The 14634-nt window shown below is 45.6% G+C and overlaps 1 protein-coding gene across 2 annotated transcripts in view; it reads right to left on the bottom strand.

Annotated features, from left to right (window-relative positions):
* Nucleotides 1-822: 822 nt before the first annotated feature.
* The window catches only part of LOC138362954 (uncharacterized), a 47110-nt gene continuing 33298 nt past the window's right edge, over nt 823-14634 (bottom strand). For both annotated transcript variants that reach the window (XM_069321525.1, XM_069321526.1), the window contains exons 2-6: nt 9525-9621; nt 5819-6297; nt 4554-4664; nt 2455-2687; nt 823-2352 (exon numbers count right to left, since the gene is read on the bottom strand). In XM_069321525.1, the coding sequence (XP_069177626.1) occupies nt 1974-2352; nt 2455-2687; nt 4554-4664; nt 5819-6297; nt 9525-9606 (1284 nt within the window). In that variant the 5' untranslated portion in view covers nt 9607-9621 and the 3' untranslated portion in view covers nt 823-1973. The remainder of the gene's footprint in view (nt 2353-2454; nt 2688-4553; nt 4665-5818; nt 6298-9524; nt 9622-14634) is intronic.

The raw sequence follows: 14634 nt of genomic DNA on the forward strand, positions 1-14634 counted from the left end.
CCAAAGGTGTTCACTGCCCTGAATCAATGGCAGTGTCACTGAAAATTCATACCTACCTGAGCACCGTGTCACAGAGGCTTCTATGAACGCATGATTGGTAGAGTAAAACATTCTCTTAGGGAAACCCTACACTGCCAAAAGATTGACATACCAGAGCTCCAAACCATTGTTATAGAAATAGAAGCTCGAGTTAACAGCCGACCACTTACCTCTCTGATGATGTTTCACAACGTGAACCATTAAGTCCTGCCCATCTGATATATTGGGGGACCTCTAAGACCTCTAGCATTCCTAACGAATGAGGAACCAGAAGATCCTTCATATGTCAGAGAGAGTGACTTGGTTCAACGTTTCAAACATCTCTCATGAGTGATAAGTCGGTGGAATGACGTATGGACTCGAGAATACCTAACTACTCTGAGGGAGTATTATTATGGGGCTAACGACTCCTAGAACAGAATTAACTTGAACCCTGGTGACATTGTTCTGGTGGACAGTGATGGGCCACGCTCAGAGTGGCCTATAGGCCAAATAGTCTCTATTCATCCAGACCATCAGGGCATCTTGAGAATAGTGGAAGTAAAATGCTTAGGCAACACTTCTCTCAAAGTATTAGAGAAATTATAGCACTGGCAGGAAAGGAAGAAGCTCAAAGACTTCCAACACCTGAAGCGCCAGTATGGGGCATTTGTCCAAAAAGGATTGCTGCACGACAATGCAAGCTCAAATTAAAACATTATAATTCAGAGGGCAAGAAATAAAGTATTCGAATTCTTAAAAATTTTACTTTGACCTATATTTCACCCTCCCCACCAGAATTATGTTTGGAAATCCGACACATTAACATGTTAATTTTCTATAGTTATCCAAAACCGGAACATTAAGGAGAATGGGGTCCATGACATCATCACAACAAGCACATATTTACACAACATGTATTCCTTAAAACAACAGTTTGGTGTTTAAACTTAATAAAAACGTATTCACTAGGACTGGATATAATTAAAGATACCATAAAGTATAGCTTAGCTCCCTAAGTCCCTAAGATAGAGTAAGAACCAAACAAATAGTATTGGAACACCTCCCCAGGGAAGAAGGCGTCGAGTCATTGTCTTGAGAGAATGTAAACACGAGACAGAGGGAAGAGCTCGCTCTTTGTCACAACACAGAACAGACATTTCCCACGAGCTGCGATAAAGGAACCATTACGATCCAGCCAACCAAAGATCTCACTTACAAAGGGAAGAACAGCTTTCGGTATTTCTATTGCACATAATAGTGACCATTATTAGTGTAGGAAATTATCGTTAGGACACGGGATTTCACCCCAACCAAGTAAGAATCTTTTTATTAGACACACGAATAATAAATGTCACACCGTTAAATTATGTTTATAGAGCATTTTATATAGCCTAACTTATTCACACGTGTGGTTCAAGAAACACAAGTTGATGAGAGCTTCAGCTATAACCTGTGATTCTTCCTTGCTTTGAGTTCCCCAGCAGCTGCCTCACAGACCCGCCAGCCGCCATTACATGGCACACTTAGACCATATGTGCCTCACCGTAATTTGATGTTTAAGGACAACGACTATCATACTTCCCAACAGGCCATAACAGCCTACTCAGATAAGCTCACACAGTTATACTAATATAATCATAATTGATTGTAGTATTAACCTCGTACTGTAGTCTAATTACCACCATATGTGGTATAATTTATATGAAGCCAACGGTTAATGTTTAGGCTTATTATATCTCCATCAATTGTGGGATAATCTGTACACATTTACCACCCACTATGTGCACAGGTAAAACCTGGCAGACTGTATTTACATACAGTCCACTAACAACTTTTGAAGTAAATAAAAATCCAAATAAATATTCACAAATTAAAAGCACAAACTGCCTGCTAGGATTACCCCACAACCAAGATGAGTGAACACTAACAACCAAGATACAACCACTAACTAACTACAATGCGTGTACACTAACAACCAAGACACAACTGCTATATAACCACAATGCGTGAACACTAACAACCAAGATACAACTGCTATATAAACACAATGCGTGTACACTGACAACCAAGATACAACCACTATATAACCACAATGTGCGTACACTAACAACCAAGATACAACAGATATATAACCACAATGTGCATAAAAAACCCAACAGAATCTTGGCTAGATAATCATGTACTCTCGTTACTAACTTCTCAAACTTTTCAGGAAACATCCTTAATGTTGAATGTAATATTAGTCCATGACGCATAGTCCACGACGCGATTCTCACTACCTCAGATCCGTGTTGACTATAGGGCAGACTTACGTACAGGGAACACCTCATGCTGAAGGTGAACAAGAAAATAAATTTAAATGTGAAATTCTAATTTTACAACAAGGAATATCATAAGATTATAACATTACATTACATTAGCACAAATGTATACCTGATAATGCTGGGAGAAGCCTCTATGATCATCAGCATTGTATTCATCATGGAGAAGGTCCAATGAGAGCTCACAAGGACCTGCAGGTGGTGGAGGGGAAGACGGGTGAGGACCAGGAGCCTCGTCGACCACACCAGGAGGCGGCCCTTGAGGGACCACTGGGCGAAGGTGGCGAGGAAGGCGAGGTCGTCGCTCACCACCACCACCGTCACGCACCACGACACCTGCCGCACCTGTTGACGTCAACATGGTAGACGTTATGTGAGAGTGACCAACCCGCCTCAGTAGTGATGTGAGAGTGACCTACCCGCCTCAGTAGTGATGTGAGAGTGACCTACCCGCCTCAGTAGTGATGGGAGGGTGACCTACCCGCCTCAGTAGTGATGTGAGAGTGACCTACCCGCCTCAGTAGTGATGAGAGGGTGACCTACCCGCCTAAGTAGTGACGTGAGAGTGACCTACCAGCGTTATCAGTAATGTAAGAGTGACTTTAACATCGTCAGCAGTAATGTGAGTGACCTACCAGCACCAGCAGTAATGTGAGTGACCTACCAGCACCAGCAGTAATGTGAGAGTGACCTACCAGCATCAGCAGTAATGTGAGAGTGACCTACCAACACCAGCAGTAATGTGAGAGTGACCTACCAGCATCAGCAGTAATGTGAGAGTGACCTACCAGCACCAGCAGTAATGTGAGTGACCTACCAGCATCAACAGTAATGTGAGAGTGACCTACCAACACCAGCAGTAATGTGAGAGTGACCTACCAGCATCAGCAGTAATGTGAGAGTGACCTACCAGCATCAGCAGTAATGTGAGAGTGACCTACCAGCATCAGCAGTAATGTGAGAGTGACCTACCAGCAGTAATGTGAGAGTGACCTACCAGCATCAGCAGTAATGTGAGAGTGACCTACTAGCATCAACAGTAATGTGAGAGTGACCTACCAGCATCAGCAGTAATGTGAGAGTGACCTACTAGCATCAACAGTAATGTGAGAGTGACCTACCAGCATCAGCAGTAATGTGAGAGTGACCTACCAGCATCAGCAGTAATGTGAGAGTGACCTACCAGCATCAGCAGTAATGTGAGAGTGACCTACCAGCATCAGCAGTAATGTGAGAGTGACCTACCAGCATCAGCAGTAATGTGAGAGTGACCTACCAGCATCAGCAGTAATGTGAGAGTGACCTACCAACACCAGCAATAATGTGAGAGTAACCTACCAGCACCAGCAGTAATGTGAGAGTGACCTACCAGCACCAGCAGTAATGTGAGTGACCTACCAGCATCAGCAGTAATGTGAGAGTGACCTACCAACACCAGCAGTAATGTGAGAGTGACCTACCAGCATCAGCAGTAATGTGAGAGTGACCTACCAGCACCAGCAGTAATGTGAGTGACCTACCAGCATCAACAGTAATGTGAGAGTGACCTACCAGCATCAGCAGTAATGTGAGAGTGACCTACCAGCATCAGCAGTAATGTGAGAGTGACCTACCAGCATCAGCAGTAATGTGAGAGTGACCTACCAGCATCAGCAGTAATGTGAGAGTGACCTACTAGCATCAACAGTAATGTGAGAGTGACCTACCAGCATCAGCAGTAATGTGAGAGTGACCTACCAGCATCAGCAGTAATGTGAGAGTGACCTACCAGCATCAGCAGCATCAGCAGTAATGTGAGAGTGACCTACCAGCATCAGCAGTAATGTGAGAGTGACCTACTAGCATCAACAGTAATGTGAGAGTGACCTACCAGCATCAGCAGTAATGTGAGAGTGACCTACCAACATCAGCAGTAATGTGAGAGTGACCTACTAGCATCAACAGTAATGTGAGAGTGACCTACCAGCATCAGCAGTATTGTGAGAGTGACCTACCAGCATCAACAGTAATGTGAGAGTGACCGACCAGCGTCAGCAGTAATGTGAGAGTGACCGACCAGCGTCAGCAGTAATGTGAGAGTGACCGACCAGCGTCAGCAGTAATGTGAGAGTGACCGACCAGCGTCAGCAGTAATGTGAGAGTGACCTACCAGCATCAGCAGTAATGTGAGAGTGACCGACCAGCGTCAGCAGTAATGTGACAGTGACCTACCAGCCGAGCCTTGTCGACCAAGTGGGAGAGCTGCGTCAGCATCACGTCAGCATCCTGGCAAGCTGTTGACACCTCCAGCACTGTTATAGACATCTGAAACATGCCCATTACCTGAAATTTTCGAAATTGTATTAATGAAAGAATAACACCACAAGGATTTATTTTGCCGAAACAGTAAAGGAATAGAATTTTACTCGATCATTTAATTTTATCTTGAATATATATGGAATTTTTTTTTATAAAGATTAGAACATACATAAATAATAATAATTTTGTTCAATACTATCCCATAAGCAAATTAAAACAAATATATGCATACATAAACCAGGTTATAAATTCAGTGTTATATACAGAATCTTCAACCAGTTGCACATACCTCTTGTCACAGAACCCCAATGGCCGGCACACCTTAACTTTCACCCTAGACCTGCACCCCTTGAACTTCACCCTTTAACCCTCATCCCATTAAAATATTATCTTTGTTATACACCCCTTGGTTTATATATGCCTCTTGGTTATGACTCTTTGATATATTCCCTTTGACATATATCACTTGTCATATACCCTTCAACGTTCACCTCGTGTCATATTCCGCTTGACGTGTACCTCTTTGCATGTACCCATTGACACTCACCTCTTGAAATTTGCCCAATCTTGACATACTCCTGAACTTATACCTATTGCCCTATACTTCTTAATATACCCCTAGACGTACTAATTGACATATACCCTATGAACTCCAACATATAACATATATAGCAGGACCGGTGTCTCTCGACCTTCTCTCATAAACCACACATTCATCATATTCCATATGACCTACACCCTCTGACATATATGCTGTAATCTGTAACTCTTGACAATACAAAATGACGTTCAAAACATTGCAAAATACCCATTGATACCACTTGTTATATTCAACATATACCCCCATCAATCTATGCACCTTCATAGTAACATCAAGGAATTACAAGGACCTACACCCTTTGATCCGATATCCCATCTATCCGTTACTCCATTTACAAATTCCCCATAACCTTCCATTCTTGTGTTATATCCTTCGACCTATTCCCTATGACATTTTCCCCATATCACATCTTTTTCCTTGACTTTTACCCCATGACCTACATCCCTTGACTTATACCCCATGACCTAAAACCCTTGACTTATACCAATGATCTACACCCCTTGACTTACACCACATGGCAAAAACACCTTTAAATATTGCTCTGACATTCAAGATAATTCAAAAAGTGTTATTTTACCCGTAAAACGAAGTGTGGAGAGATGACACCATCAGTGATGATTATAGAGGAGCAGCGGGATCCTTGCACCGCCCCTAGGACTTCTCCCACACAACCTGCAGCTGGGGACGCTGCCTCTACGACCTCTCCCACACATCCTCTTGCTGGGGACTCTGCCTCTACGACCTCTCCCACACACCCTCTTGCTGGGGACGCTGCCTCTACGACCTCCCCCACACACCCTCTTGCTGGGGACGCTGCCTCTACGACCTTCCCCACACACCCTCTTGCTGGGGACGCTGCCTCTACGACCTCTCCCACACACGCTCCTGCTGGGGACGCTGCCTCTACGACCTCCCCCACACACCCTCTTGCTGGGGATGCTGCCTCTACGACCTCTCCCACACACGCTCCTGCTGGGGATGCTGCCTCTACGACCTCTCCCACACACCCTCTTGCTGGTGACGCTGCCTCTTCGACCTCTCCCACACATCTCCCTGCTAGGAAGATTATAGTGCAGTATGCATAAAGTGCTCAGACTATATTACAGTATGCTTGAAGGGATCTGATTATTAACACAGTGTTCACGAGGAGCTCGGGCTATAATGCAGTGAAATGAGTGGCTCAGATTATAAAATAGTATGAATGAGAGGCTCAGATTATAACAGAGTTTGCATGAATAGCTCAAACTATATTAAATGATATGTGAAGAGCGCAGACTACAATAGAGTTTGGTTGAAGAACTCGGACCATAATTTAGTATGTATGAAGGGTTTAGCCTGTCATATAGTATGCATGACAGGCTCAGACTTGCAAATAGAATGCACGAAAGGCGTAGTGTAGAACAGAGTATCCATGATGGGCTCAAACTTTAATATTAAATACATGAAGAGCTCAGACTATAATATATTAGGCATGAATGCATCAGATGTTTCATACAGTATACACGAAGCACTCCGACTATAATACAGTGTATGAGATGCTCAGATTTCACAAAGTCTGTAGACGTGAAATGTTCAGTGGCGAGTACATATACTTTCCCATTAGTTTAAAAAATATCGAATCAGTGCAATCTTCTACTGGACGGACTGCAGCAGCATGTAGGTTTTATAGAAATAATATTTGCACACAGACTTTCATAGTCGGGTTAAACAACGAGCTGATCTCCACAGAAGCAGAACTAGCGGCACTACAACTAGCTAACAGAACATTGAAAACATAGGAGGAATAATATTTTGTGACTCAAATCTGTTCTTCAAGCCATCGAAAACTTATCCTGGAAGATCGACAGTAAGAACCTCATACTACCAATTATAAACGACCAAATCGCTGCATAGAGTAAAAGGTTTCGAAAATCCTTTGTATGGATACCATCACATATAAATATAAACCACCATAATGTCACAGACATTGCAGCCAGATTAGCGTGTAACAAAGATGAAGTTGAATTTGACCCAGGTATCCCAGATCTCTGCTGTCAAAACTATATTGTTCCAAACAGTCATGTCTGATAGGAGAGAAATTACTGACTCCCAACGACCTGAAAACCCCAGAATAAAAAGCTATGATGTGTTCAGATCTGAAACCTATGTTTATGGGCAACACAAAACGTCCACCAGACTGCGACACAGTGGTTGACAGGATCAGGTATGGGTTACCGTTACCTGTGATAGGTGGCTACAGGTGACGGATCTCCAAATCCTGAGCACTCCAGGTCCAAACTCTGTGGGCAGGAACTGGGGCATGAGCTTTCACACTACATCACCGAATGCCCAGTTATCAGACCATTCAGACCAGTTGGCGTGAGGTTCCTGGAGTTTTGCAATTACTTATTCACTCTCGTCTCCTTGAGGATATCTTCATAATGCACCCAAAATTTGCCAGTGCAGACTACTGAACATATGACCCTGTATGATCAACCATCCTGCGAGATGGGGACTTTTAGTATCACTGCTACCTTATTCACTTTTGTGTTTATGATGATATCCTCTTAATGCACCCAGCGTTTGCCAGTGCAGACAGTGCAATCACATGCCTCTGTATGACTAACCATCTTGTGTGATGTGGATTTAAGTATCACGTACCTAGTATCATGACACACTCTGTACTCCCTTTCTTATAGTCTAGGGCAGCTGCGCAAATGAAAATGTACCTTGATGCGATGATAAAAAAAATTGAATAAATATATTGAATTCCAAACCTTAAGTTCAGATGACATATGCATTCTGGACACAACCATTTGATATAATTGATGGGGGGAAGGGAGTGTAAGGCCTGGGGGAAGGTTGGTGAAGGGAGTGAAAGGCCTGGGGGAAGGTTGGTGAAGGGAGTGTGGGGGCTAGGGAAGGTGGGTGAAGGGAGTGTGGGGAAAGATGGGTGAAGGAAGTTGGAAGGCTGAGGGGAAATGGTTGAAGGGAGTGTGGGGGCTGGGGAAGGTGGGTGAAGGGAGTGTGAGGGCTGGGGAAGGTGGGTGAAGGGAGTGTGGGGGCGGTTGGAGAAGGTGAGTGAAACGAGTGGAGGTGGGTGAAGAGAGTGTGGGGGCTGGAGAAAGGTGAGTGAAGGGAGTTGGAGAAGGTGGGTGAGGGTAATGGGGGGAGGTGGATGAAGGGAGTGTGGGGGCTTGGGGGAGGTGGGTGAAGGGAATGTAAGAGGTGGGTGAAGGGCTTGTTTCAAAAGAGGGAGGAGATGAGGGAATGGCGTGTGTGGATGGGAAGGATTGGTAGGTGTGCGTAAAGGCAGGTAGAAAAGGAGACCGAGAAAGAGCGTGCGAGGGCAAAGACAGAGAATGGGTGTGTGTGGGCACACAGCGAGGAAACATGGGAAGGGCGTGTGTGAGTACGCAGCGAGGAAAAGGGGGGAGGGGCGTGAGTGGGCATGCAGCGAGGAGAAAGAGTGAGGGCGTGTGTGAACCTGCAGCGAGGGGACATGGGAAGGGCACGCTTTGGCAGGGAGGGATAACCTTGAGGAAAGAGGAGTGTGGGAAGGGATGGAGGAGACGGGGGGGGGGGAATGGAATGTGTTCCGATAGGTGACAGTGAGTGCATATTGAAGAAAATGGAGTGTTTATTTGGGATATGAGGATAGTGTGTAGGCGATTGAGAGGATGTGTGTAGGCAAAGACCTTGGCACAGTATAGACCCGGGCACCTCCGAATACCTCATATAGCACAGTAAGCTCAGACAATCATAAAGATTGAAAAATCTTGTTACATATTAATTAATAAATTTCCGAAAATTAATGGAGCCATTAATTAATGGAGTGAACCAATGTCTATCACTTTGAAAATTAGAAAGGTTTATTTACCTCAATTTTAGCACTTATAAATTATATAATTTAGTCACCTTTCAGTACCATCGTTTTCCCAATTTAAATTTCTTAAATAAATAACTGTTTTTCTATACTGGGAATTGATGCCGGAAATTGTTTGGAACAATGTTGCCACTGAACTGTCCGATATGGCGTGATATGAATAAGATTAATGATATACCAGAAAACTTGCATCCCATATATAAAAACGATTTGTTTTATGTTTTCGAATTAATATATTACTACTTAAATTGATGAAAAATATGAACCAATTTTCTTTCTACGTGAAGATATTTACCGGAAAAGTATTTTTACATTAATGGCAACATGACCTGAATTTACAGTAAAGGGCAACCTAAACCACACTGTAACCTTGAATTTAGGAAACTGTTAATTCCATAAAAAATTGATATAAACTAACCGTAAAATTGATGCGTCCTTAAAGTAGGATGACAAGCACCCAACATCACAAAAGCCAACTTCATGAAGGTTAGCAGCTCCATTCCTCTTCATAAACACTGTTGATGTAGATGTACGAAGGATTAAGCAATGAACTAAAATATTTTACCTGTTGTTCAGGTTCTGGCTTGAGATAATATTAATTTGTATCTCAGACTACTTGGACGACAGAGCATCACACACCCATGTACATAGAGCACCACACACCCATGTACATAGAGCACCACACACCCATGTACATTGAGCACAACACACCCATGTACACAGAGCATCACACACCCATGTACATAGAGCACCACACACCCATGTACACAGAGCACCACACACCCATGTACATAGAGCACCACACACCCATGTACATAGAGCACCACACACCCATGTACACAAAGCACCACACACCCATGTACATAGAGCACCACACAACCATGTACACAGAGCACCACACAACCATGTACACAGAGCACCACACAACCATGTACACAGAGCACCACACAGTCATGTGCACAGAGCACCACACACCCATGTACACAGCACCACACAACCATGTACACAGAGCACCACACACCCATGTACACAAAGCACCACACACCCATGTACACAGAGCACCACACACCCATGTACACAGAGCACCACACAACCATGTACACAAAGCACCACACACCCATGTACACAGAGCACCACACAACCATGTACACAAAGCACCACACACCCATGTACACAGAGCACCACACACCCATGTACACAAAGCACCACACACCCATGTACACAGAGCACCACACAACCATGTACACACAAAGCACCACACACCCATGTACACAGCACCACACAACCATATACACAGAGCACCACACACCCATGTACACAGAGCACCACACACCCATGTACACAGAGCACCACACACCCATGTACACAAAGCACCACACACCCATGTACACAGAGCACCACACACCCATGTACACAGAGCACCACACAACCATGTACACAAAGCACCACACACCCATGTACACAGAGCACCACACAACCATGTACACAAAGCACCACACACCCATGTACACAAAGCACCACACACCCATGTACACAGAGCACCACACACCCATGTACACAGAGCACCACACAACCATGTACACAAAGCACCACACACCCATGTACACAGAGCACCACACACCCATGTACACAGAGCACCACACACCCATGTACACAAAGCACCACACACCCATGTACACAGAGCACCACACAACCATGTACACACAAAGCACTACACACCCATGTACACAAAGAACCACACACCCATGTACACCAAGCACCAAACACAGCCATGAACACAAAGAATCACACACCCATGTACACAGAGCACCACACACCCATGTACACAAAGCACCACACACCAATGTACACAAAGCACCACACACCCATGTACACAGAGCACCACACACCCATGTACACACAATGAACCACACGCCCATGTACACAAAGCACCACACACACCCATGTACATAGAGCACCACACACCCATGTACACACAAAGCACCACACACCCATGTACACAGAGCACCACACACCCATGTACACAAAACACCACACAACCATGTACACAAAGCACCACACAACCATGTACACAAAGCACCACACAACCATGTACACAGAGCACCACACAACCATGTACACAAAGCACCACACAACCATGTACACAGAGCACCACACAACCATGTACACAAAGCACCACACACCCATGTACACAGAGCACCACACACCCATGTACACAAAACACCACACAACCATGTACACAAAGCACCACACACCCATGTACACAGAGCACACACACCCATGTACACAAAACACCACACACCCATGTACACAGAGCACCACACACCCATGTATTCAAATCACCACACACCCATGTACACACAAAGCACCACACACCCATGTACACAAAGCACCACACACCCATGTACACAGAGCACCACACACCCATATACACAAAGCACCACACAACCATGTACACAAAGCACCACACACCTATGCACACAGAGCACCACACACCCATGTACACAGAGCACCACACACCCATGTACACAAAGCACCACACACCCATGTACACAAAACACCACACAACCATGTACACAGAGCACCACACACCCATGTACACAGAGCCCAACACAACCATGTACACAGAGCACCACACACCCATGTACACACAAAGCACCACACACCCATGTACACAAAACACCACACAACTATGCACACAGAGCACCACACACCCATGTACACAGAGAACCACACACCCATGTACACAAAACACCACACACCCATGTACACAAAGCACCACACACCCATGTACACAGAGCCCAACACAACCATGTACACAAAACACCACACACCCATGTACACAAAGCACCACACAACCATGTACACAGAGCCCAACACAACCATGTACACAAAGCACCACACAACCATGTACACAGAGCCCAACACAACCATGTACACAAAGCACCACACACCCATGTACACAAAGCACCACACAACCATGTACACAGAGCCCAACACAACCATGTACACAGAGCCCAACACAACCATGTACACAAAACACCACACACCCATGTACACAAAGCACCACACACCCATGTACACACAAAGCACCACACATTCATGTACACAAAACAACACACACCCATGTACACAAAAAACACCACACACCCATGTACACAAAAAACACCACACACCCATGTACACAAAAAACACCACACACCCATGTACACAAAGCACCACACCCATGTACACAAAGCACCACACCCATGTACACAAAGCACCAAACACAGCCATGTACACAAAGCACCACACACCCATGTACATAGAGCACCACACACCCATGTACACAGAGCACCACCCATCCATGTACACAGAGAACCACACACTCATGTACACAGAGCACCACACACCCATGTACACAGAGCACCACACACCCATGTACACAGAGCACCACACACCCATGTACACACAAAGCAAAACACACCCATGTACACAAAATGCACCACACACACCCATGTACACAAAGCACCACACACACCCATGTACACAAAGTACCACACACCCATGTACATAGAGCACCACACACCCATGTACACAGAGCACTACACACACATGTGCACAGAGCACCACACACCCATCTATACACAACGCACCACACACCCATGTACACAGAGCATCACACACCCATGTACATAGAGCACCACACACCCATGTACACAGAGCACCACACACACATGTGCACAGAGCACCACACACCCATCTATACACAACGCACCACAAACCCATGTACACAGAGCACCACACACCCATGTACACAAAGCACCACACACCCATGTACACAAAGCACCACACACCCATGTACACAAAGCACCACACACCCATGTACACAGAGCACACACAATCATGTACACAGAGCACCACACATTCATGTACACAGAGCACCACACATTCATGTACACAGAGCACCACACACCCATGTACACAGAGCACCACACAACCATGTACACAGAGCACCACACACTCATGTACACAGAGCACCACACACCCATGTACACAGAGCACCACACATCCATGTACACAAAGCACCACACACCCATGTACACAGAGCACCACACACCCATGAACACAGAGCACCACACACCCATGTACACAGAGCACCACACACCCATGAACACAAAGCACCACACACCCATGAACACAGAGCACCACACACCCATGTACATAGAGTACCACACACCCATGTACACAGAGCACCACACATTCATGTACACAAAGCACCACACACCCATGTACACAGAGCACCACACATTCATGTACACAGAGCACCACACATTCATGTACACAAAGCACCACACACCCATGTACACAGAGCACCACACATCCATGTACACAGAGCACCACACACCCATGTACACAAAGCACCACACACCCATGTACACAGAGCACCACACACCCATGTACACAGAGCACCACACACCCATGTACACAAAGCACCACACACCCATGTACACAAAGCACCACACACCCATGTACACAGAGCACCACACACCCATGTACACACAAAGCACCACACACCCATGTACACACAAAGCACCACACACCCATGTACACAAAGCACCACACACCCATGTACACAGAGCACCACACACCCATGTACACAGAGCACCACACACCCATGTACACAGAGCACTACACACCCATGTACACAAAGCACCACACACCCATGTACACAGAGCACCACACACCCATGTACACAAAGCACCACACACCCATGTACACAGAGCACTACACACCCATGTACACAGAGCACCACACACCCATGTATTCAAATCACCACACACCCATGTACACAGAGCACCACACACTTATGTACACAGAGCACCACACACCCATGTACACAAAGCACCACACACCCATGTACACAAAGCACCACACACCCATGTACACAGAGCACCACACACCCATGTACACAAAGCACCACACACCCATGTACACAAAGCACCACACACCCATGTACACAAAGCACCACACACCCATGTACACAAAGCACCACACACCCATGTACACAGAGCACCACACACCCATGTACATAGAGCACCACACACCCATGTACACAGAGCACCACACACCCATGTACATAGAGCACCACACACCCATTTACACAGAGCACCACACACCCATGTACACAAAGCACCACACACTCATGTACACACAAAGCACCACACACCCATGTACACAGAGCACCACACATCCATGTACACAAAGCACCACACACCCATTTACACAGCGCACCACACACCCATGTACACAAAGCATAACACACCCATGTACACAGAGCACCACACACCTATGAACACAGAGCACCACACACCCATGTACATAGAGTACCACACACCCATGTACACAGAGCACCACACAATCATGAACACAAAGCACCACACACCCATGTACACAGAGCACCACACACCTATGAACACAGAGCACCACACACCCATGTACATAGAGTACCACACATCCATGTACACAAAGCACCACACACCCTGTAC

Source organism: Procambarus clarkii, chromosome 9 (genome assembly GCF_040958095.1).
Source record: "Procambarus clarkii isolate CNS0578487 chromosome 9, FALCON_Pclarkii_2.0, whole genome shotgun sequence".
Classification (NCBI taxonomy): domain Eukaryota; kingdom Metazoa; phylum Arthropoda; class Malacostraca; order Decapoda; family Cambaridae; genus Procambarus; species Procambarus clarkii.